This window comes from Centroberyx gerrardi, chromosome 23 (genome assembly GCF_048128805.1).
Source record: "Centroberyx gerrardi isolate f3 chromosome 23, fCenGer3.hap1.cur.20231027, whole genome shotgun sequence".
In the NCBI taxonomy this organism is placed as follows: Eukaryota; Metazoa; Chordata; class Actinopteri; order Beryciformes; family Berycidae; genus Centroberyx; species Centroberyx gerrardi.
Genome location: NC_136019.1, coordinates 22,406,187 through 22,431,086, shown reverse-complemented (window position 1 = coordinate 22,431,086; position 24,900 = coordinate 22,406,187). Strand labels below are relative to the sequence as shown.

The window sequence follows — 24,900 nt, the reverse complement described above, 5'->3', positions numbered from 1 at the left end:
TACTACTCATACTCATTCGATTAAATTGAAGGTGCATCAGTATAGAGAAGTGATGCTAACTATGTACTAGCTAGCTGTTTTGTTTTGTGGTCAAAAGCCAAAAATGTCACAACCGAAACAGCCACAACCAAAACAAATGGCCTGTTTTGGTTGGTGACACTTATCCATCAATTCTTATAATTAAAGACAACAAATATGGAAATCATCAATTTTCATATGATTTTTAGAGCCTACATTGTTTATTTTTAGCACTTTAGTACTATTTTAAGTAGGCGTACTCCACTGCGCATTGCTGGATACTCATCATTTTTGTTTGCTATTCCTTCCATTCGTTCCATTTTTTCCTTTATCCTTTTGATTCACACCAATTTTAACCAAAACATTAACAACAACATAAATTACATTGAAACTCCACGATCAGTGATGTCTTCCTTTGTAGGACAAGATTAATTCCATTGAGTTGATGATGTAGGGTCTGTAAAAATAATATTATTATTTTCACTTTCCTGGATGACATGAGTAACTAAGTGGAAACCACAACTTAGCAAGTCAAGACCAATAGGAGAAACCAGGGAACATCAAGCTGTTTAAACAGCAATGTATTGGCCTAGGTAGATTTTGTTTTACTCTTGTTTATCTGTTACAGTGTAGAAGTGGCAGGAAAGTTGAGACGGACAGCTTCTCTTGTTGACTACACCAACTCGTGTGTCATTTATTTTTTTAACCACAGAGCAAGACAATTTTTATCGCGCTCAAAAACACAACCACATTACGTCGAGCTGACGTCACTCAGGAAACCAGACTTTCTTAAAGGGACCGTGTCTCCTTAACCCTGAGAAGCACACAATATAACTGCGTGTGTTAAACATACCCAAACCACAGATTATGGTGAATAATGTCCATAGAGTCCGCCACAACAGAATGTTATAGTCTTTGTTCACAGAGATCTGCCAGTTAACTTGCTAAGTTGTGGTTTCCACTCAGTTATTTGCCATGTCATCCTCATGTCATCTTCCAGAAAAGGGAAAATAATAATAATATTATTTTCAACTCAACGGAATTAATCTACAACTGGGTTTAACAGATTAAACCGACGGGAGGATCCAGAAAGCGACTAGTAGCGGATAGCAACTTTTCTCCAGTAGCCTATATTGATGGTATCCAATTTGCATATTAGATATTCTCAACACAGCACGACAAATGAATGAGTATACAAAAAAACAACACCAATTTCACAAAATGGTGTTGGGTGAAAAAAGGGGGCATGGGAACCCACTGTGCTTATTATAAATGGTAGATAGAAAGATGAGTGGGAAGAAAGGTCTCTACCAAAGTCTGTGTATGGAAAATTCTTTTAAATCTTTACTTCAGTATCCAAACTATGGCTATACTGTGTATACTCTGCTCCACCATTGCCCCTGCATGTAATGTACAGATGAGTTATACACAGTGGTGTCAGTGGCCCAAATTCACTGGGGGAACCCACCTTTTATTTTTTATTTTTTACATTACATTACATTATGTCATTTAGCAGATGCTTTTGTCCAAAGTAACTTACAATAAGTACATTTTGTCAGCAGTAGTCAAACCGACCGTATATCCAGTCTTCATCAGCTAAGCCTCCAAGTAGCATTCGTAGAACCAGAGAGGGGTTTTTTTTCCTCAAAGGGCAAAAAAAGTTGACTCTAATTTGATGTTATCCATCTCTATGTATTGCTCTTCCATACCTAGAAATACAGCATGTGCATTACCAGCAATTGGGAGTGGTACTGCAGTGACCTCTAGTGGAGGAACCTTTGAAATACATTCTCTCTCTCTCTGTCTGTCATGTTCAGTATATTTCTATTTGATTAATATTTCAAAGTGTGACATGAAGGACAACAAGTGCCCCCCACCCCCCACCCTCACAATAAATAAATAAATAATTAATTAATTAATAAAATAAACAAACATCCAAAGCCTTGTTGTTTCAATCTCAGGCTCCTTCGTGGTATTTATTACACAAAGTTTCACACAAAACATCATGTCTGTGAAAATCATGTGGGTCACAAAGTGTGTGTGGCTTTTCAGTACAAGAACTAACCCATTTCAGATGAAAAGAAAGATGAGAGATTTTGGTGAGCTCTGCGTTTCACCTTCAGCTTCCTGTTGTGGGGGAAGTGAGCGCCAGCGCACTTAAACTGAGAAAAGATCAGTGCTGCGATGGTAAAATGTCAGTGGAAGCAGGAAGAAGCTCTGGCAACCTGATTTGAAACTATACGGCAACAAATAAAAAGAAAAACAGGAGCAGAAACTAGCCAGTGGAGCAGGTTTAGAGTCAAATAGTGATTTGACTGGACAGTAGCTGGTCATCAGCAGAGATGAGGAGACAGCAGCTCATCTATTATCTCCTGCTACTCATACTAAAACACACCGGTGGGTTTACCTTCTCCTGACATCTTGTTATCATGCTGATGTGTCATATTTTCCAGACTACACAAATAAGTCTATTTATACATCTAAAAATCTCTAGGCATACGTTCTTTATGGGTCTACAAGTTCTAGTCTATGTTTTTTATACTGCTTGAAATTGAATCTTAATCTTCATAGAGAGGGATAAGCATTTGCAAAATACTTACACTTATTGCATGTCATTGAATTGACAAGATTAATAATATCATCAGTCAGCTACTTTTTATCCGCAGAAGAGAGTTTACCCAAATTTTTAGTTTGACAAATATTTAGGATATACATTCATAGTACACATCATAGTAATAATAACTTTTAATAATAATAACCCTCCTTTTTAGCATTACATAACTGTACTTCTGTCATCAGCAATTTCTTAGGCAGAGCTTAGGAAGCTCTTTTCATCTCTTCATCTGACTAATGACTTTCCATGTTGTTTTGATGTTGTTAGAAGCTTCACCAAACTTGTTAGTGAAGTATTTCTGTTTTGCTATTCTCAGTAAAAGGGCAAATTTCTTTCTGTAACTCTTATCATTCAAAGGAGAGGGGTTGTTAATAAGATTTCTGCATAATTTTTGTTTTAATTGGCAGACTTCAGGGGGCCAATCCATTAGCGGTTTATTATTTATTTATTTATCGACTAAGGGAAACCATTTGTGCAAAACAGTTCAATTTAGCCAGAAATGACTGGTGTGCTAATTCTCTTGTTCTTCAGTTATACTGTTCTTCACTGAAACTAACAGTTTCTATTTATAAAATCTAAAAAAATCTCTCTAGGCCTGTCTCTGAGCCTTTTGGGTTTACAAATTCTGCTCCTTATTAGCTTTTCCAGCTTTCCACAGATAAGAAAAATCATATTCGAGGAGTCACCGGTCAAAAATCTCCAGTTAGAAAAAGAGGTTTTATTTTGTGGCGTTTAAAAACAAGTTAAAAGGAGAAAATTTTGAACTGTCATCTTAAATTATGTTTTTATTTAATGGATCAATAAATCCATCAAGAGAAATAACCGCTTTCCATATAACTAAGAAGTTGCCTAATAAATAAAATAATAACAAAAACTACCCTTGGAATGTAGCTTTTAAAATGTAAACAATAGAATAGGCCAGTGTGTAAATCACTCTAGTCTCAACAGAAAAACAATATATTTATGGGCAGAGTTCTACCATGACCATGACACTTATATACAAACTTTCTCCCCTTATTGTTTACAGGCAAGGCAGACAGTGAGATTTCAGTGTCTGTCCAGCAATCAGCCGACAGTTTAACAGTCTCCTGTTGTCTAGTGAGGGAAGACAGGGTCACCCAGATCAACTGGATGATGACCAGAGGAACCAACAACACCAAACTGGGCACCTACCATCCCCAGTTTGGAGTCCATATCGATCCACATTTCAATGGCAGTGTGGTAATCGAGGGTAGTGCCACAGAGCGCAGTTCCCATATCCACCTGAAGGGGGACGACGTGGAGATGAGGGGCAGGGAAGTGTGCTGCATCTTTCATGTATTTCCCTCTGGAGTGCTGGAGAAGTGTATTGTTGCCGAAACCACAGGTACCAGAACCCATTCATACCAATAGCTATAGATGGTCCTTGTCCATAGTTTAAGAACTTATGCTTGATACTATTCCTCATCTGATCAAATAGTCCAGTCTGACAGTTAGATAAAGTATTCTGGCATCCTGCAGAATGAAGTTAGACCGATATATGGGGCCAATATTGGTCTTTTATTAAATAACGGATATTGTTCAGTAAGTGTTGCCCATCTCTGATATGATGGAGGTTCCCCTGACGACAGCCAGAGGGAAACCGTCTGGAAAATCAGACATGACATTTTATTTTAATATCCCACAGTTTCCCTGCCTTAAAGCAATATTCCATTTAGTTTTAACACGGGGGTTATTTGGCACCACCATGAAAACCAGAATATAAACTACTCACCAGCTGAGACGGGTTTGTAGTGTTCGGAATTTTATTTCCCATTCATTTGAATGAGGCCACGAAAATAGCCTGAAAACGTACATTTAACATGTTTGTAAACAGATTCAACAACAAAGCTGCTCACCCTAAAATAATTGAATAAGTATGGTTAAAGCTACAATCTGTGATTTGTGTTCAATTTGTGCTCATGTGCACCATCTCACGGCTGTGCAAGAGGAATATATGCCTCAAAATGTAAACAGATTGTTTGCTGGGTAGCCAGATGACTAGTGGAGGTCTGGTAATGAAGTTTCAACTGGAGTGATTTAGTGATTTCAGTCCCGTTCCGTTTGTGGTTATTACAGAGTGCATGGGAGTAATAGGTAATAGGTAAATAGCAAATAACCTGTTTTGGTTTTCAGCGAACTCCCACACCCTCTGTGAATTCTTGTAACTTTACTGTTTGTGATTCATAAAAAAAAACAAAAAAACGCAATTCCATCATTTGCAGATTGTACCTTTAAAGTTAGTTTAGGATTAGGATTTGGGTTAAGGGTTAAGAATAAATTAGGATTAGGTTTAGGTTAGGGTAAAGGCTAAGGTTAAAGTGATAATTTGCAAGATTCTTGTTTTTCTTGATTTTGCAACATTGGTGTATTGCACTCAATGTAGGCACTGGCCCAACATACTGAAATGATGAAGACACTTCATGTAGACTGTGGCTTTACAAAACAGACATTTATTTATGTGAAAAAGTTGCAGATTAGTAGTGGTGAGGGTAAAGTTCATGGTTTTGGGTTAGGGAATGAATGTAGAAGGTCCTCATAAATAATATATTGTGTGTGTGTGTGTGTGTGTGTGTGTGTGTGCGTGTGTGCATGCGTGCGTGTGTGTGTGTGACCTCAGCAGAGGCCCAGGAGGCAGATGCCCTTACTGAGCCAGAACAGGATGTGGTGCAAGGAAGGAGGACTGTGGTCCAGTGGTGTTTATTGGTGGGAGGCTACATGGTCTGTCTCACCTCCATTATCATCTGTCTCTACTACTGCTGGAGGTGCTGCTGCAGATTCTGCTGCTGGAGGTAATGCAGTATTGTAATGCAGTGCTCTGACTGAGTTACACATCAAATCATCTTTCAAATGGATTTTATTAGTACAAAATCCTGTTCATACCAGATCATGTCTAGTAGATCATGTCTCTTGTATCATTTACATACACCTACAATGACATGCCAACTTGAGGCCTAGTACATGTATTGTTAGATATTGAAATCTAAAGAGGCAGAGTAAGGCTCTTCCTGCTCTATAGCACAAAATACCATAATATATCTGTGGGGAGCTGATACTAATGACTCAATGATTACTTGGTCAGGTGCTGAGATTTCTGGCCCATACTCTGGGAGCAGAGTAGTAGAGTAGTCGCCTCAGTGTGCTGCGCTGGTAAAACATTTCTTCTTTGCAGCAGAGATTTCTTTGGGGTTGTCTCCGCACCAACACTTCCACCTCCGCTGGAGAGAAATGTGCTCTTCTTTTCTAATGAATCTTCTGCGCCTCTGTTCATTTGCGTTCCCTACTTTAGTAAATACCTTGCACTTGGTGGGACCAATTGCACACACAATTGCTTTTGAGCTGCGCCTGGAATTGTGACATGTTAGTAGATCGGGACCTTAGTCTTCAAATTCATTAAATTAAACATATTCGATTCAACTTTGAACTAAACTACATTTATTTGCAAAACATCATGAAGAACATTATTGTTATCCTGAGCCATAGCATATTTAAAAACAAAATCATGAAAACTGAATAATATGGGACCTTTAATGTTCTCTCTTGGATGTTCAAGTATTTATTCTGAGTAAATATGATAATTCTAAGTCACAATTTGTTTATCATTTGCATCTCAAAGTTTCAATATCTATCTTTGCCCTGAAAGAGTTCTGTGTCTCTTAAGCCGTAATATAGTCCATACAGTCTTAGTTCATGTGTTAGCTGGCTTGATTGAAAAATAAGAATATGGACACATGAAATGCAAGCATGTATCAATGCATCCTTGGGAGTTGAATAATACAACTGGGAATGATTTGATCAAAGGGATAGTTTGGTTTTGGGGGGATTTAGCTATTTTTCCTACTTAATCGGAGTCATGGATGCCATTTTTATGTCTCTGCATGCAGTTTGAAGGAATGGGAACGTTTAGCTTAGCTCAATTGCTGGAAGTCTATGGGACCAAGTAGCAGCTCCTCTCAAAAGTAGGAAGTCGCCTTCTGATTGTTGACAAATTTGAAGGTTAGTAATCAAACTATTAGCCACATTAAAAAAAAAGGGTATGCACATTATAGTAAATTTCCTACTGCAGGATAAGTAAAAATAAAAATAAAAACTGCATACCCGCCTCTTCCCTGGGACTACACTACACCACTAACAGATGAGTAATATCAGATCATGAATGTTAGTTCTCGCTGACATTTAAGTAAAATACGTAGCCTAGCTTATCAGATCTAATCCTACTAATTTGATGAGAAGAAAGTAATCATCATCAGTCTCTTGATTGCACAATAGGCTTTCACTGAAAATGTTTCATGCACAAAAGCAGTGTGAACTACAAATACATTTTAAAAAAAGAACAACCACCCAGATATGGCAAGGAAGATAGTGCTTGTGGTTGGAATTACTGAAATAGCACCATGTGTCCTGTTTCTGAGAAAACATAGCGTATGGGCCTTATAAAACCAAAGTGTTGTCAAGCGGGGGATGCGGTTATCATCATATTTCGATCAGGCAAACAGTTGGCCAGTTTATGCCTGTGGTGTAGTGCAATCAGAATGCCACACGTCACTCAAGCGCACATGGTTTAGGTTTTAGGTTTTAGGTTTTATTTATTCGCACCATGAAAGAAAAACAATAAAGACAATACAAAACAAAAGAAGAGGTTTGAAACCCAAGTGGGCTTATAATGGTATGCAGGACCCCAGGCCTAGATGGTAGCTGAGCCCAGATGGTACCGACACCGGTTCAAATAGATATGGCACTGAAACATACTGGCCTTTCTCGAAGTCTGACATGATTAGCCTATGGTTATTTTTGATAGCAAAGACAGATGGCTATGCAGCTAGCGAGATAACTCCTAAAAGTTTTGAGCTTGCACTCTTGTGAGAAGATATTGGAGGCAGAATGTAATTGTACATTCAAAACAACTGGGAACTTCCCACTTTGAATTTCCTACTTTTCAACTATTTGGAAGTAGGAAGGTTCCTGGCAATGAGAAAGTTGATAAGAAGTTCATATAATCTCATTTCTTTATTATTAGTCGGAATTAACAACTTTATAAGTACCTTAGTTGTAAGTTGTAAGTTACAGTGTATAGCTTTGTTAGAGCAGCCATCCAACTTTGGAGAAGTTTAAAGGTCTATTTCCCTACTTTTGAGAGGAGCTGCTACTTGATCCCCTAGTCTTCCAGGAATTGAGCTAAGCTAACCATTCCCATACCTCCAGTTCACAAGTTTGTCTGACTCTGGATAAGTTGGAAAAATAGACAAATTCCCCCAAAACTGAACTATCCCTTTAACTTTAACTTCTATGTACCTGTTTCCAGGAAGCGGGTGTATGAGGTGCAGACCTACCTGTCTGACTGTGGCACTGACTCTGAGGTAAGGTTGTTCATCAGCACAAAACCATATCCATCTACATTCCCCTCTGGCACAGTACATCTAGAAGGTGTTTGAGATGTATATTGTGTTATTGCATGGATCATATCACTGTTGTTGGCTGGAAACCATGTGCTGTAAAGAGTATGCTTTTCAGGAATGAAAAAAAGAATGCTTATTTTCCTATTGGCAGCAAGGGTCATGGGTCCTCAACACATACTATAAATGATAATGGAAACTTTCAATTCAAATAACAAAAACACCAATATGATCCATAAATTTCTTACTGTTTTTCTCATGTGTACAAAATGTTAAATGATCTTGGAGCCAAGCCGAACTATACAAAATGCATTGTAAAATCTGCTGAAAAGTTGACATTTTTGGTAGAGGTGCACCAATACTACATTTTAAGAACTGATACAAGTACCAAGAACTCCATTAAATATATCACCTGATACAAGTACTGATGAAAGTACTACTCAATTTACAGTTATTTACAGAATTGACATTTTATAAGACAATTACAGGAACAATTGCAATTGTATTTATTTTTTAATTTGGTTACATTATGCACTGACCACTGTATAACAACCCTCAATCAAATAAAATATGATAATGACAAATAATGATAAGATAGAAAATAGACTACAGAACAAAGGCTAAAACAATGGTTCTCAAAGTGGGCTCCAGGGGTCCTTGAGGGGATTCCATGGGGTCTCCTTCAAAAATAGAAATAGTTTCATTTCATTGTAATTTAATTCAGTAGAAATTAATTAATAATAAGAGAATGTATATACTATCGGTGCACTTCCATTGTAGACAGTGTGTGTGTAGGCTTTTGGGTGCCCCAAGTGCAAATACCACAGGGGGCCCCTTTGGTGCGAGTCAGCACAGCTCCGTGGAACATTTCCAAGTTGTTTTTGCAGGTGAAAGAAGAGGTATTTGCTGTAAATCAACACACAATACAAAGTGCTATATTTTCAAACAACACAATAAATAACAGCAGCACTGCTTTTAATCGCCTGAAGGATAACTGAAAGTTAGCTAATGTTAGCTATTGATAGCTAACAAAGGACATTACTTTGAAATCCACTTTGAACCCCTTCAAAAGTGCATTAATACGGAACTTGATACAGAGTAATTCTGCACAGTGTTAATGTTGCAACATAGCTTAGCAATATAGTCTAGAAAACATTAAAGTTTTTAACTTAAGAGTGAAAGTTTGCACCCATGATTGTTAAGATGCACCAGCACAATTTCTGTAGCTAATTAGAGTCACAACTTTATTGTCAACAAGCCATGCTTTTTTAGTAAAATTTGAATTTATAATGAATTAGAGTTTATGATAGCACAAATCATTTTTTCCCACGCCGCAGCCAAGTGCATCACGAGGCAAATTCAGGTCAGGCAGTCACGTAACGCTTAGTGAGATGATGCGCTTCGTCAGATGGCCTCTAGAGGGCGTTTTTGACTGTGAGATGCAGTGTTTCCCATACAGAGGCACAAAATCAAATCAAAAGTTGGTCAGTGAATATAAATGGATCTAAATCGATCTCTAATGCACCTGATGTGCACATCACGTCATGTCTGCAATTTGGAGATGTACAGACAGCAGACCAGCAGCATTGAACTCAATCCACAGAGTCTCCCGGTGTGAAAACAAAAGTGAAACTTAACATTCCACAGTCAGTAATGGGGATTTGCAGACAGCAACTCGTCTTCGCTGCCCTACAAACTTTAATGGTAGGTGATGTCATCTTGTAGTATTTAAGTAACATTAGTGGAATTAGGTATCGCAGTGCTTCAGTGCATAGAATTGAACACACGCGTGACGCGCCGTGGGTCTGTACAGGAACTGTGCTTGTTTGCAATCGAAAGCTGAGATTTCTAACTTTCCGGCAGTACTTGAACATTGCATGTCAGTTATCCACAGGCAGACACATGCTCCGATGAAGAGACTCTAGGTGCTCTACAAGTGCAATAGAGAGAGCAACCAGAGAGAAAACAGAGATACACGACCCATAAAAGGATAGAACAATAACAAAATTATTACACATTTACATTTAAATGTGCAAAAACTAAATAAAAAGAAAGTATACAATAAAAGAAGTCTTGGGCAATCTTAGAAAGCAGTGATGAAGATGGAGGCACATCAATATGATAATGTAGTGGATTTATAAGTTACTTATATAATCACCAGGCGGGAGGGGGCCCAACATACGCTGCATGATGAGTGTAATGGAAGAGCTTGTGCTGACTGTAGACACAGAGATTATTTACATCAATACCAGTAGTGATGTATACCACATATCAATCCTCTTGTCAAATATTGGGTGAGCAATGGGCCAAACTCAACCACAATAGTAGTAAACAAATAGTTTCGGTGCAGCTCTATTTTATGGTTTCTGCTTACATTGCTTTTAGATCTATGGCAATGGAAAATAACACTGTTCATCGAGTCTTGCCACAGATCAGACACATTGTGACATCAGAGACCTGCTGGTTGAACACCAGCTAGAAACCTAGCTCACCGCATTGATGAGTATACTAGCTGCTGCTTTGAGAAAAAACAGTATTGCTGTATTAAATTTAAGGCAAAAATACATTAGACTTCAATAAGCCCACCTTTAAAGGTCAGTGTGACCTCAATTTTACTGCAGCTTGAGCATGCATCAGCCTGTCAGCAGTCCTAATGCTATAGCCCAACCCGATCAAGACCGAGGGACGAGACCACAAACCTGTTGCCCTTGCCCTTTGGTTTTGCTGAGCTGATTCTTTAGGGTCCATTTCCACCCAGATGGTAGAGTAGGCGTTACATTTCTTAATGCTGTGTCTTGGAATCAACTTCAGTCTCACTTCATACATTTGAATTCATCTGTTAAGGTAAATAGAGGTAACTCAAGGACCCCCTCCCCATACAGTGCTACACTACTAACACATCTAGTGTGAAACAGATTTTGTGTCATCATGAAGCAAACATGTTAACGCATCAACCACATCTTGGTGAAAGGCGACAGAAATAATGGACTGAGTGACCAGATTCACATCCTGTCTCATTGGAAACGACAAACCAGTGTTGTAGACATTCAAAATCACGCAAGGAAATAGTAGCTATTTTCCCCCTTCAGTAGACAGCTTGTTGTCCTTCTCTTAGACCCCAAAATCGATTGGCTTTTCTAGTGTTAAAATACAGATGTGCACAATTGGATTGCAAGTCAGTGCTGTTGTCAAGCCTCGTGTTATCAAATGAAACACAGTGAAAAAACACGTTACACAGCACACTTATTCAAACAAGGTCCCTTGTCCAAATGCATGCATCTGATTTGTCAACACTGAATTTTTTTACAATGATTTTTTTGGACAAATAAGCTATGCCCCAAATGCTCTAAGTTATTGTGCAACAAAATAGAATAACAGCTTTTGAGACAATGCAAAGCTTGTCCTGTCCTTTAAACATACAGTACACAGTGTGTTAAAGCAGAAGCCTTCGCCACAGCAAAATATACTCTACACAGTGGGGTGAATCTGTTACCAGTCTTTTCAAGTTAGTTTTTTTTCTTTTAATGCCATTTACCATTTAAGTGTGTTGGCTGAATGGCCTCGTCTCACTGGGCTGATCTGTCAGTCAGCCTCTCAGCAGCGTGGTTTCCTGTAACTGAGCTCTGTGGTTTATAGGCTTTAGCCCTCTGCATTTTCTCACATTGAAATGGTGGGAGAGAAATTACAGGTACAGGTTTTGACGCCAATCTAAGATTTTCAGCTTTGATGGTCATATATTGTACATACATTTTAGAGAGAGAGAGTGAGTGCTTTTCACATAAAGGTCTACCCACAGCAGAAACAAAGACAGGAATTCACAAACAAATGGCTTCTTTTGACATTAATCAGTCAGTTATTATGTGGGATGCTCTATCTTACTAATGATTTTATTTGGGAATTTTAGTTGCCTCTCACATCGCTAAAGATTTGCATGTGTGAGTCAAGGTAAGATCTGTTCTTTAGACAATCTGTCAGGTTTATTCTGCTGTCTCAAAACAGAAAAAATCTTGATACAGAAAAGGGCAATATGTTAACTGGCACAAAAATACATTTGAATTAGAAACACTTCAAATTCAAATTTATTGCAATTCAATGAAATTTGCAAAGAATGCAGAGAATGCAAAATTTGGATATACAGTATACTGTATCTTGATATATAATATTGATCATAATTGCCAGTGAATTACATGTCATTGCCTCAAAACATTGTCATTGCCCCATTTATAGTGGGCCCTTTTAATTGCTTCTAATATCACTAAGCAAGGACAGGCGGAAATGGCAGATAAGATCTACATTCAACATGAGTCTCAGCTTGTCTCAGCAGGTTTTACTTTTTAGTTGAACTGAAATCTTACACAGGATTTGTATTGTGGTTTGACATTTACTGTAAGTTATCACCACACTTTCTCTCACATAGTTAAAGACAAAGACAGCAGGAATCAGCTATGACTTACAACAATCTATACAGAAATGTAAAGATCAATGGTTGTGCTGTGGCTCACTGGTGTGTTTTGGACTGAGCAGCAGTGGCTTGTGAATTTATTCAAAATAAAGTAAATGAAGGTCAAACCAGCATGAGGGATGTGAGAAGGGATGAAATCCTTTGTATTGACACACTTTTTTGGAAACATTCCCCTTGTTATTGATTTTAGGGAAACATGATTCTACATGTAGAATTCGACTTATAGAAAAAAATCCACCCTTAGCGGGCGATCACACAGAGAACTGTTGCTACAGGTGCGGCCGCTTCAAAAATGCCTACAGACCACGTTGGGCAAAACAGTTTGGAGCACCTGGGGAGTGGGGCTGGTGTGCGCAACTTAGCGACTGAATGTGATAAATAAAAAGAAAAATGCTCTCCCCTTTTCTCTCTCCTTCTCTTTCTCTCTCAAACACACTCAGTAGCCTATACCAAACATGAGCTATGAATTCCTCATTTCCTCACACACTAGGTAGCAGCACGGTGTGGCGGTTAGTAGTGTCGCTTCACAGCAAGAAGGGTTTGAATCTGTGCCCCGGTCCTTTCTGCGTGGAGTTTGCATGTTCTCCCCATGTTGCCGTGGGTTAGAATTGGAATAACTGGACTTTGAGTTATATAGTTCATCGTATTCAAAGACAGCATGAGCTTTTCATCAATTATTCTACTGTTCCTACCACATCAAATGTCATCAAAACAGGAAGGAAATGGTAAACTAGTACATCGCGCCTTTTGCTTGATGTGACTGGCTGCCTGGCCCAAGTTACCCAAAACGTTAAAAATATTGTAACTTTTATGCATGCCTGAAAACCACCAGAAAAACGGAAAGTGCATCGCAAGAGAGGAGCACACACCAGGCAAACCATACCATAGGAAAACAACGGTTTTGCAGTTGTCGCATTTATAGTGACACTTCTTTGTGTGATCATCCCCTTACACTGTTAAAAACAGCTATTGGAGATGGGTATAGGTACAAGGGTGTTTGTGTGAGTAAATTGTCTAATGTTAATTGATGGTTACCTGTGTTTAATAACAGCTGTAAAACTTAACAAAAACATTTGAATAGCAAAACCAGCTATTGGCAATGTACCATGCATTTCTGGGTCCATTTTGTTTTTTGATGGTGCGTTTTTCTCATTCCTGTGGATAATTGGCCAAACATAGACAACATGTTGAGATACTTCCAGCAGCTACAATGGAGTTTGACAGCAGAAAAAATGTTTCAGCTATCTAAAACATCAACAGTAAATGTCAGGTGTCAGGAACAAAGAGCAAGGGTATTTTTCTAGAGCCACCATTTTGCATCGACATTCAACAATCATACAGGGAGAAATCCATCGTACAAGAGGCGGAGATACCAATTTCACCACCGACAGTAGACCAGAATGCAATGCAGCCACAAGACATGTTGCGTTTTGAGTAAGGGACTAAAGTTATTCTGGGAAATGTAGGAAATCACTAACTGAATGAGAAGTAGATGAGGCAGGTTGAAGGAAAGTGGGTATACCAAAAAATTAGGCTAAATTACAACACTTACAACTTACAACTGAAGGTGGATTTTTCCTTTAAGGGCTGTTGTTACACATACTGTCTATCAAGCATATATCACAGATGTCACTTTCCTCTGTCCGTTCAGGAAAGCACAAATACCCCTTCTCAGAATCAACGCCCCCCTGCTGTCCATCTACCCCAGCCTCAGCCTCAGCCTCAGCAGAAGGGCTTTGACCCCTCCAGGCTGTATGCTAAGATCAAGCTGGATCTACTCTATGGCAGGATATGGAAGGCCTACCAAGGCACCGCCAGGGCCAGGGCTCCTGCAACACCGCAACAGGAAATCCCACCGAAGGTACTGTTTCAATACGAAGCCGTTTGTGTGTGTATTGGTTTGTCTGTCGAATGAACTTGAACTTTTCGCCCTCTAATGAAGCTTATGTGTGAGCTCAATCAGGAGGACTACCTAATACTGCCCATATCTCAGTAGTTTCATTCATGCTGTCTCATTTTCCTGAAGCGGCGCTCGCAGTGTCCGAATCCGAGGACAATCTCCCCTTAGAGGGATCAAATTTGCAAGTAGAGGCTACAGTGGAAGCAGTCTCTACTGGCAGGAGTGCCCGTATTGTGGACCGTTTAGCTGATGAAATATAATCCGATGCAGCTCAGATCCCAACTCAGATCTCAGATCAGCCCTCCCTGCAGAATTCCCTGGCTTTAGTCGTTCCAACTCCTGCGCTCAGTAGGCCTTACATTCCACTGGCTGCTAACATTCTCCCCCAGATTGAAATCTCAAATTCCCCATGTAAGGGATCTTAATATAGTTACGTAGTATTATCCTGCCATCCCCGGAGCGTAGTAAGAAGATTACAAGCTGCCAAGACATCACTGCTGTGCTCAAATCGCCAGTCTCCATTTGGCCAGAGACTTGTCTATAGTGAGTTCATAGTTGCTTTCGGTGTTTAACGCAATGTCATGTGCTCTGTTTATCCTGAATGCTGTCAAGAAATTAATAGCTGCCTAGCACTCATCGGCATGACATTACACCAGTACCAAAAAGCATTCTCAAGCAACACAGAAGACAGCCCGAAGGTTTTCCCTTCCATTCCAGTATAACTACCCCTCAAGCCCAATCCCTCAAACCCAATCCCAAGACTGATCGCAATAGAATTCAGGTGCATTTGCTAAACAACATCTGCAATAATTTTAATGAAGGCATATATACTTCCCGCGGATTAGGAATCCATGCACATGGATTAGTAATATGTACATTATACGTTGGGGCATTGAATTTTGGGCGACTTATTTGGAGCCTTAATCTTTTCAGTACACCGCAGTGGCCCATAGAGTTGCATATAACATTTATAGATGTAGACAATGCCTTAACATGCTTTTTCTACAAGCATGATTTGTAGCGAGTAAATAGATTTCACATTGACACCAAATCATATAGTAATTTGCCAATAAGGAGAACGCGCATCGGATCATAAATTAGACCTACTCATGTAATCAATCAATGGGCTATTATGGTTCATAATATATAGGCGCATAATTGATAGGTGCCTAATGGCTATTATGGCTCACTATATGTATGCCAAGCGGTGCATAATGGTTATTATGGCTCACTTTATGTATGCCAAGCGGTACAATGTACATAATACAAATCTGTGCGCGTTTACTAATTCATGGGCATGGTTTACCAATCAATGGGCACAGTTTACCAATCCATTGGCACGGTTTACTAATCCGTGGGCAGTGATGGGCGGTATGTGATTACTTTTTTCAGTAACGAGTAGTGCAAGGAGTCCTAGCTTAGGAGTGATTTAGGACAGTTCTCAGAGCAACTCTGAACAAGGAATGGACAAGAAGGAGGTGTGGTTGACCCTGTTGCTAGGTGTGACGCTCTCTTTCAGACGCTGTCATTGGTCCATCAGGAAAAATCTCAGCACACCTCTTTTAGTCATTCAGAATGCACACACAGAAATTGATTATCACACAATTTACTCTACTGTAACGTGTGATTTACCTATAATGGCAAAAATGAAAATCCCTGTTTAATAAATAGCTTGGGCAACCTAACGATTTTGACAAAATGTTTGAAAACATAGCCTAACTTTTTAATACTCACACAGTCCTCGCGGGCTGATGCGTGGTGTCTTTTTTTTAATCTACTGGCGCAAGTTTTAATTTTCAATTAATTTGATCAAAAACTGGCTTTCATCTCCCAGCTCATATATTCCAATTCAGCTGGCCTTCATCTACCAGTGATAAGCTGTCTTTCACTTCAATTTCATCATGCATGATTCTATCTCTGTCCTTTTTACGTCACTAGGGGGCTCTAAGGTTTCATTTTAAATTTAGAACTTATTTTGGGGGCATCCTAAATCCATTCATGGAGTATTTCCAAACCCTTCCTTTGCTTTTTAAAAAAATTTTTTTAAATAAAGTTTCATTTGAGCATTGATCTTACTACTTTTGAATGAAAGTCTGTCTGAAACAAATATTGCAGTGTACAGTGTAACACTGTATCTAAAAGATATTTTTCATCTCATGCTAATGTCTACATGCCTATATTATATGCCAATTACAAAAATGTTAGATTTTCAAATTAATTGGTATTATTAAAGTTGCTGTGTGTTTCATTTTAACAACAAATCATTAGCACATTATTTTTGTGACATTAGTATAATTAGCATTTAGTTAGTAATAAGAGTTGAGTGAAAGAGTGAAAGGCCGATGGAAAAATCACTCCTAACATGTTTATCCTCTTCCATGAAGCCAAAGACACCAGGGAGGGGCTACAGGAAGCAACAGGGGTTATGGGAAATTAATTTTCAGAAACACTGGCACCATGGGTGTAGGAAGCAGTCAGCAATTGGGGAGCACAGATTTGGGTCCGGGGACATGCTCCTCCGGGGAGAAACGTTTTCAAAAAACAGCTATGCCATACTAATTTCTTTAAAAATGGCTATCGGAAAATAAAGAAAGAATGACTTAGTGATGGGAATTCCGGCTCTTTTTAGTGAGCCAGATCATTTGGCTCAGCTCAGCAATAAGAGCCGGCTCTTTCGGCTCCCAAATGGCTCTTCATTTAGTACCACTTCTGGCTTTTATAATTCAGCCAAATTTAGCAATGTTTTGACCTATGATTGGTATGTGTGCACATATATCATTTAAATTATTCAATGTAATTATACTAAACCTTATAATTTCCAGAATACCATAATTTTACATTATGTTTGGTATAAAAACCTTAAATAATGTAAAAACATCAAACACTATTACACATGTGTATTGAGCGTTTTATTTATATTGAACTATCCAAAACACAAACCATTCCAAACAAATGACACTCAAAACGGAACACGGTGTGTGTGATATTTTTACCTTACAAATTCTACATTCTGCCTTTAGGTTGTCTATGTTATTAAAATGCATCCAAATGCTACTTCGATTGCGACTGTCACTCATCTTGTTTTCTGCTGTTCTGTCTGTCATCACACGTGATTGGTCGCACGCACATACACATCAACACAACATTCAGTCAGTGCATGGAGTGCGCATAGCCGAGCAGTGTGGCGAAAAGATCATCCTATTATTCTGTCTTGTATTAATTTACAAAAAAAAAGAAAGAAAAAAAGAAATCGGCTCTCAGACGGGAGCCGGCTCCCATCGTTCACTTAAAGGAGCCGGCTCATAGAGCCGACTCGTTCGCGACCGACACATCACTAGAATGACTCGTGCTAAGTAAATCCAGATCCAGGTTTTCAGCCAATCTATCTAGCTTGGCCTGTTTCTCATTAATAATAACACAGTTGGCTAAGTCGGCTAACGCCAGCCTTTTTAGCATAGGAGGTGGGAGGACTGTCTTCTGCTGTTACTGCTGCTACTCGTGTTATTGCTGGTTTGTGGCCAAAGGGATTTTTGTGTCTCCGGGACAGCGTTAGTTTCAAGCCCAAGCTAACTACTGAACAATGTTAAAAATACTGGAGTCAGTTTAGCTGCAAAAACTACCATGTCACTTTAAAAACACAGACGAAAATATAGTGCTGTAATAATATCAGGGAAAGATTACATATTTACGAGCATACAGGAGACAAAGGCAAATAGACAGAGGCCAATATTGTCATTTTTTCCCCCACGATGCAGCTGAGGGCATCACAAGGCAAATTCAGGTCAGGCAAGCAGTCAGTCAGTCAGTCATAGCTGTCGCTTTGTGAGATGGCCTCTAGAGGGCGTCGTTGACTGTGAAGTGTTTACCATACAGAGGCACAAAATCAAAAGTTGATCAGTGTATATAAATTGATCTAAATCGATCTCTAATGCGCCTGATGTGCGCAGTACGTCATGTTTGTCATCTGGAGATGCTCAGACCAGCAGACCAGCAGCATTGTACTCAATCCACAGTCTCCCGGAGTGAAAACAAAAGTGAAACTTAACATTCCATAATTTGCTCCAAACTTGCCTGTGTTAGTAACAAGATTTGTGGACAGTAAAACATCGTCTGATGCCCTACAAACTTTAACAGTAGGTAACGTATCTTGCCGTATTTAAGTAACATTAGAGGAATTAGGTAATTTAACTGTGTCGCAGTGGTTCAGTGCATAGAATTGAACACACGCGCCGTGGGTCTGTACAGGATCTGTGCTTGTTTAATCATGTTTAGGCTATAAACCATATAGGCCTACAAAGCAAGACATATCTGTCACCAAAGTTTACTGGGGCCTGAGCTTCATCTGATGAATCCTAATGCAGCTGGACAGAATGCAGGCAGAGTTCATTGTATTTATAATGTCAGTGTCATAAAGGCAGCGATTGACCTCAGCACATACACAGACTCACAGTTGCCATCTCTGATTGTTCACCTGCAAATTGAGAAGGAAAATTCTGGCTGCATTCATTTGGAGAAACATCAACAACAATATCTACTCACCGAGAGTGATTTCCATCTTGGTAAGCCACATGTATTTTTAATTTTATTATTTAACATAAAAAGATTAGTAGAGGATTTTGCTGAGATAAACAAGAGACAGAATTTACATTTGTGTCCAGTTCTTCCTTAGTTGTATTTACATTGTAAATTCACAGTTAGTTTGGCTGTTGAAACAAAACTATGATGAAAGGCATAAGATGAAGCTATGATGAAGCATGTTGACCTTGAATTAAGCTACATCAGGTGGCCTTATGGTTATTTGTTTCATTAAGATGTTGCCATTGCATTTCTTTCAGCATTAGTGCAAATGGTCACTCAACTCAATACCCTTAATGACGATCGCCATGAAAACATCAACTGCATGTTTGCCAAAGTCCTGAAGAAGGAGCAGTACCTTTATGCTGAAGCCTCTAGTTTCTCTGGAGTTCTTGCTGAGCTTGACTGTGGCCTTTCACCTCAGTCTGCTGTTGGTCTCAGCTCGAAACCTTGTGGATTTGTGAGCCTCAATGATCAAAATCATTGAGAGATTGAGGCTGCTTCAGCACTCCCCCATTGGTATTGATGATGACTACCACCTGGAGGCAGTTGGAAAGAGATACCTCTATGCTCCCTCATGTGACATATCTGGATTTGTGGCTGACTGCTGCTCACCCTGTGGATCTACTCTGGCCTGCCTTGATGAGTGGGAGCCAGTAGTCAAATCCCACTTTGACTTGAAGAAGGAGGGATTTGGTGAGGAGCTCCTCTACGCTTCATCGCATGTCTCTAGATTTGTGCTTGACTGCTCCCCACAGCATGCCGAGTCTGGACTATCTTGACAAATGGGAACCAGTTGTCAGCACTGATTCTCAACTGATGCAGTTCCTCTCTGTCCTCCTGGAGGAGGAGTAAATTGATCAAAAGCACATGAATGCTTCCTCAACAGTGAGTTCTACATTTGTGGCTGCCTACGCTCCGCACCATGGGCTTACTCAAGATCATCGATGAATGGGAGCTAATCGTCAGTTGATTCTGAACTGATGCCGTTCCTCCAGGACTTGGAGGAGGACGAACAATGTCCTTTTATCATCAAGAGGGAAATGGTCAACCCTTGTGCACAGACTGAGGCCGCTGTTGAAAGCTCTGTCACCATCCTGCATCAACCTGAATGTTGGGAGGGAACAAAAGTCACTGTGCTCTCTGCTGGACCTGACAACAATTCCATCTCAGAGGAGGTTCTCTCTTTCTCTCTTGCTGAATACACCCTGATTCACCTGCTAAAGGAAGGATCAATCAAACTGCTTCAGGAGTCAGAGGCTCCAGCCATCCAGGTTGAGGTTAAGGCTCCGCCAAGCCTGATCCAGGAGGTTGAAACTATGAAGGTGGCCAAGGACAACCAGGCTGATCAGCCTCCATCCATCCAGGAGGCCAATGCTGTAAATGTCAAGGTGCAAACCTGCCTGATGAAGCAGATCCATGTTTCATTCCCTTCCATCCTACACCAGGAGATCCAGGCTGCATGAAACAAGACAACCAGCACTCTGCACCAGGAGGCTGAGGCTAAAACCAGTCTACCTCAGGAGGCTGAAGCTTCATGTTCATCCACTCATGTGTGAGGCTGCTGTTCACTTCAAGGCGTGTAGCAGTTTGTTCCATGAGACCAAGGACACAAACAATCTGTCCTGTCTGACAGCAGAGCTCCACTGCTTGTGTTGCATTGCCATTAATGTCACATCACTGTGACGCTCTACCTGCTCCACAGAGCGCCTTCAACTTTGGTGCATTGTTTGGACTTGACAGCGGAGAGGAGCATCAGCCAAGGTTTGGTGTGGCAGGTTGTTGGGGAAACGGGGGGGTGTCAGTAGCAGTGTGTGTGTGAGTGAGTGTGAAGCACAGAGAGCAGAAGTCATGTTAACAGCCCGTGCTGTAGCAAGATCAGCCTACAGGCCTACATGATGATTAGGCAAATAATTAATTAAAAAACAATTTCCTGACCCCCAACCCCGTCACCGGCCCAACAACAACAGTGGTTCTCCCGATTACCCACTCCAGCATTGGATATACCAGAAAACAAGCAATCTCAAATGTATTTCTCTGTATTTCAATGAGGGAGAACACATACGTCAGCCATCGAGAACTGAACCTTGCCGATTTTTTCGCTTGGACACAGCCATCGGACGCAACGCGAACGCAATGTGAGCAGTGGAGCATTTTCAGTGCTTTTAAAGGAATCATTCCTTCGATGGCTGATGGCTGATGGCTGATGGCAATGCCTGACGCCTGATGGCTGTAGTGGGGCAGGGCCGTGACCCTGCAAATGACACTTCCACCTGTCCAGCTGGTCAAACCTACAGGATCTCAGAGTTCCGAAAGACAGCCCGTCAACAAAACCAAAGAAGAAGAAGCGTGGCTTCTTTTCTTGGCTATCCCGCATATTCCGGAGAAATCTGCTGATGTAAGTTGCAGTTTCAGTCTTGCTTGCAGTTAAATCAATTCAGTTAACCTAAAATCATATTGTATCCAATGCAAAATCATTTAGTAACCAAAGTTTAAATGTTACTTCTTATTTCTTCTTAGGCTGACATCATGGCTACAACAGCAGAGGCGGCACTCCAACAGACCTGCCAAACAGGAGATGAGCAAAAGCCCTGCTTGAATGCCCTCTCACCTGCAGTGCACTTCTGAACTCCTGTCATCTTCCTATCCACTTTACAGAAATGAACAACTGAATCATATTATTCAAATAAATTTGTTTGCACACTACTGTTACAGTGTCTTTGCACATTTCTTCAAAACACACCATTATTCATGCAGTTATGGGTAACCTGTAGCCTTAAACAGTGAAAGTGTAATGAAATTAGTAAATTTATGTTGTCCTGGGCATCTCATTATAAACGTCACATATTCAGTCATGTTTATCTTAATTAATCATTGTACTCATAAAGTATCAAAAATATTAAAATTCAGAGATTGCATGCTGTTGTTGAAAGACTATATTGACCTGTAGACTGTTGCTAGGCCATTTGGAATAGAGTGAAGGGTTATGTGCACAGAACATGTTTTTGAATTAATGGTATGAGGTGGTATGAAGAACAAAAACAAATGGACACATTAAAATTATGGCTGATATTTAATGTCTTTTGTTAAGTGAAATCCATCAGCTGATGGATCTCCAGTGATTCAGTGGCATGGCAATGGCAAGTTCACCTGTCAAACCACTGTCAGACCACTTTTCTGAATCCACCCCAGCCTGGATAACTGCTGATCATTACATATGACTGCAAACAATTCAGAACAAAGCAATAAAAATGAACCACAGACTCCCATTCTCCACCAGGAACCACTACATCCCTAACATTGCAGGAATTTAAACTGGGTTAGAGAATGTCCATTGAGTCCACGTGGTTGGTGAAACATGACATGAGTATTGTAACATAATTTTCCAGTGTGACTGAGGAGGCTTGCGACACTGAGTCAGTCTTTTCCAGGTTAGCGTATCATAGTGAGTGCAATCGTCCATGGTGAGGCAAAATGCAAAAAAAAAAATCTTTAAAAAGAAAATGAAGCATTGAAGTGCCCATTAGGGCATGGACCTACCATGGTTAAATATAGGTATATAGCTAAAAAATAAAAGAGCACTTCGGCACTCACAGCAAAAAGAGCAGGAGCAATAATCCACCCCTTTGACTCACACTGGTGTGAGCGCTGCCTTCAGTCTGTAGTCTATGATCTGCTCCATCACCAATTAAATCAGGTCACCTGTCACGTCTATTTCTTATGGGCGCACTTTTTTCATACAGTAATAACTCTCTTCATGCAACTTCATTCCACAATGGTCTGCCGTGAAGCCAAAGGCTTTTCAAAATAAACATCCTGCGGTTAATTTTTCAATGCGGAGGCAAAATAACACAATTTCGTGGTTTATTTTTTGAGGGGGACATTTTAAGCACCTTTTAATATTGGAGGGGACATTTCCCCCCTGCCCCCCCATGCTTCCTATGCCCATGACTGGCACTTACAATACCATTGGTGTGAGATAGAGGCTACTAATCATCTTGACCATGGTCTCATTTGTTTACTGTAATTATACCAAGGTCTCACAATTTATTAAAAAAACAAAAAAAAAAGTCTTAGGCCACCTTTGAAAACAATACTTGAGATTTCCTCAGAAAAATGAGTTTTGATTTTTTTTTTTTTACATTTTCCAGTGCCACAAAAAGATTTCAAATTGCATTTATTTGGATTTTTTTTAATTTATTTAAGATATATCCAGAGTCTTCTATTCCATCACAGTTGAATGACAATTCTACAAATCTGATAATTTTAGTTACAAAAGTATTCACCCCCTTGTTTCAAAAGGGACTACTTCAGAGGAAAACATTTTTTCATTTTCTCAAAACATTTTTTAACATATGTCCAGACTTCGTCTTGGAGCATTCAACACGTATATATTAAACACACACATATTCAACTCACACATATTCAACACAATGTTTGAGTATTCTGCGGTAGTATCCATCCTGCACCACTCTGAAGTCAATGGAAAGGACCTGGTGTCACCTGTATTAACAAATGTGCAACATTTGACCAAAATATTGCTCCACATCCATCATATCAGCCTCAAGAAATTATATGAAATTATAGGTTAAAAAATGTGAGAAGATTTGGAGAAAATAAACAGCTCAGAATGGCTTTAAATACCATTTTTTTCTTTTGCACTTTTGTATTTATGGATAACAATGCTGCATGAAGCACCTTTAAAATAACATACTTGGAATCTTTCATGATTTTTACAGGAATACCTAAACAGAAAACGTTTTTCTCTGATAAATGTCATTATCCTTGTCATCCTGACCAGGTGTACTCTCTCCTTGGTCCTGCCCAGGTGAGGGAGGTGCCTGCAGAGTCCGGCCCAGAGACACCCCAGCCTGATCCTGCCACACAGTTTGTTCATGATTCTGACCTCCCACAACACCTTTCCAACCACGTTCAGTCCTCCCCTAACCCTGATCACAACCCTGAGCCCAACCCAACTCCATCGCAGCCGGAGTCCCTGAACCACCCATCTGTCTGAACCTGTGACCCTCCCTGACTCCAAATCAGAGTCGGACCAAGCAGAGAAAACCTAAAGGCATCAATACCACAGCTTGAGTCCCCTCCTTTTAGACCTCTACTGAACTGACATTCAGCCCCCCAAGCTTGACAAAAAACAACAATTTTTTCTGTACCTGTAAATAATGCAAAATATATATTTTGTTGTACATTATTATAACCCAGCAAACATTTAGACATTGAATAGATGTTATGACACCTTGAAAGCTGAGACAGCATCCATAGTCGTCCATAGCTGTTACCTGCACTGTTTTGTGATATCAGGACATAAGTACCTTCCTGATATCAGTTCAAGAGTTTCCAAAGCTATTTTAATGTTAATTTTTACTGTGCCATTGTATCATTATATAGTGAAAATTTTGTGCCCATTTGGGTTGACATCAAACTTGGCCACCCCCTGCACCATCAAATGTTTGCTGGGAAGAGATAAGATATTGAACCCTGTGGGGAAATATGAATAGAAACATAGTAAAATGAGGGTTATGTTATGTAAATATACACAACTGACAATTTCACTAGAACATGCTAAGTCGAAATGTACAAATGAAAAAGAATGTATGAATTAGGACTGTGTGTAAAATAGCAGTAGTAAACTTATTAAGGCAAAAAATCTAATGAAAAATATGAGAGTATATGAAAACTGTGGTATATTTACAGGACACCTTTGCTTTAAGGTACTATGTGTATCATTTTACCATCAATAAATCATTAACACATTCATTTGGAGATGTTAGTATAATTACTGTTAACACTGGCAGCCTCTACTGGCCTCCACACTGCATTTTACAGTGTGCCACCCAGCCCCCATGGGTTGGGTCGAAGCTTTGCTACCAATTTGACATGGTGGCCAACACAGGATAAGGTT

General features: G+C 39.8%; 1 protein-coding gene across 2 annotated transcripts; it reads left to right on the top strand.

Annotated features, from left to right (window-relative positions):
• Positions 1-2,231: 2,231 nt before the first annotated feature.
• LOC139930906 (uncharacterized) lies at positions 2,232-24,685 on the top strand. 2 transcript variants are annotated; one of them, XM_078291834.1, is made up of 6 exons: positions 2,232-2,415; positions 3,660-3,998; positions 5,271-5,442; positions 7,953-8,007; positions 14,157-14,366; positions 23,809-24,685. In XM_078291834.1, exons 1-6 carry the CDS (start codon positions 2,361-2,363, stop codon positions 23,995-23,997), a joined length of 1,020 nt encoding a protein of 339 aa, XP_078147960.1. In that variant the 5' UTR covers positions 2,232-2,360; the 3' UTR covers positions 23,998-24,685. The 2 variants fall into 2 exon arrangements, with proteins under 2 accessions (XP_078147960.1, XP_078147959.1); XM_078291833.1 differs by having other exon boundaries at positions 23,782-24,685.
• Positions 24,686-24,900: the final 215 nt, after the last annotated feature.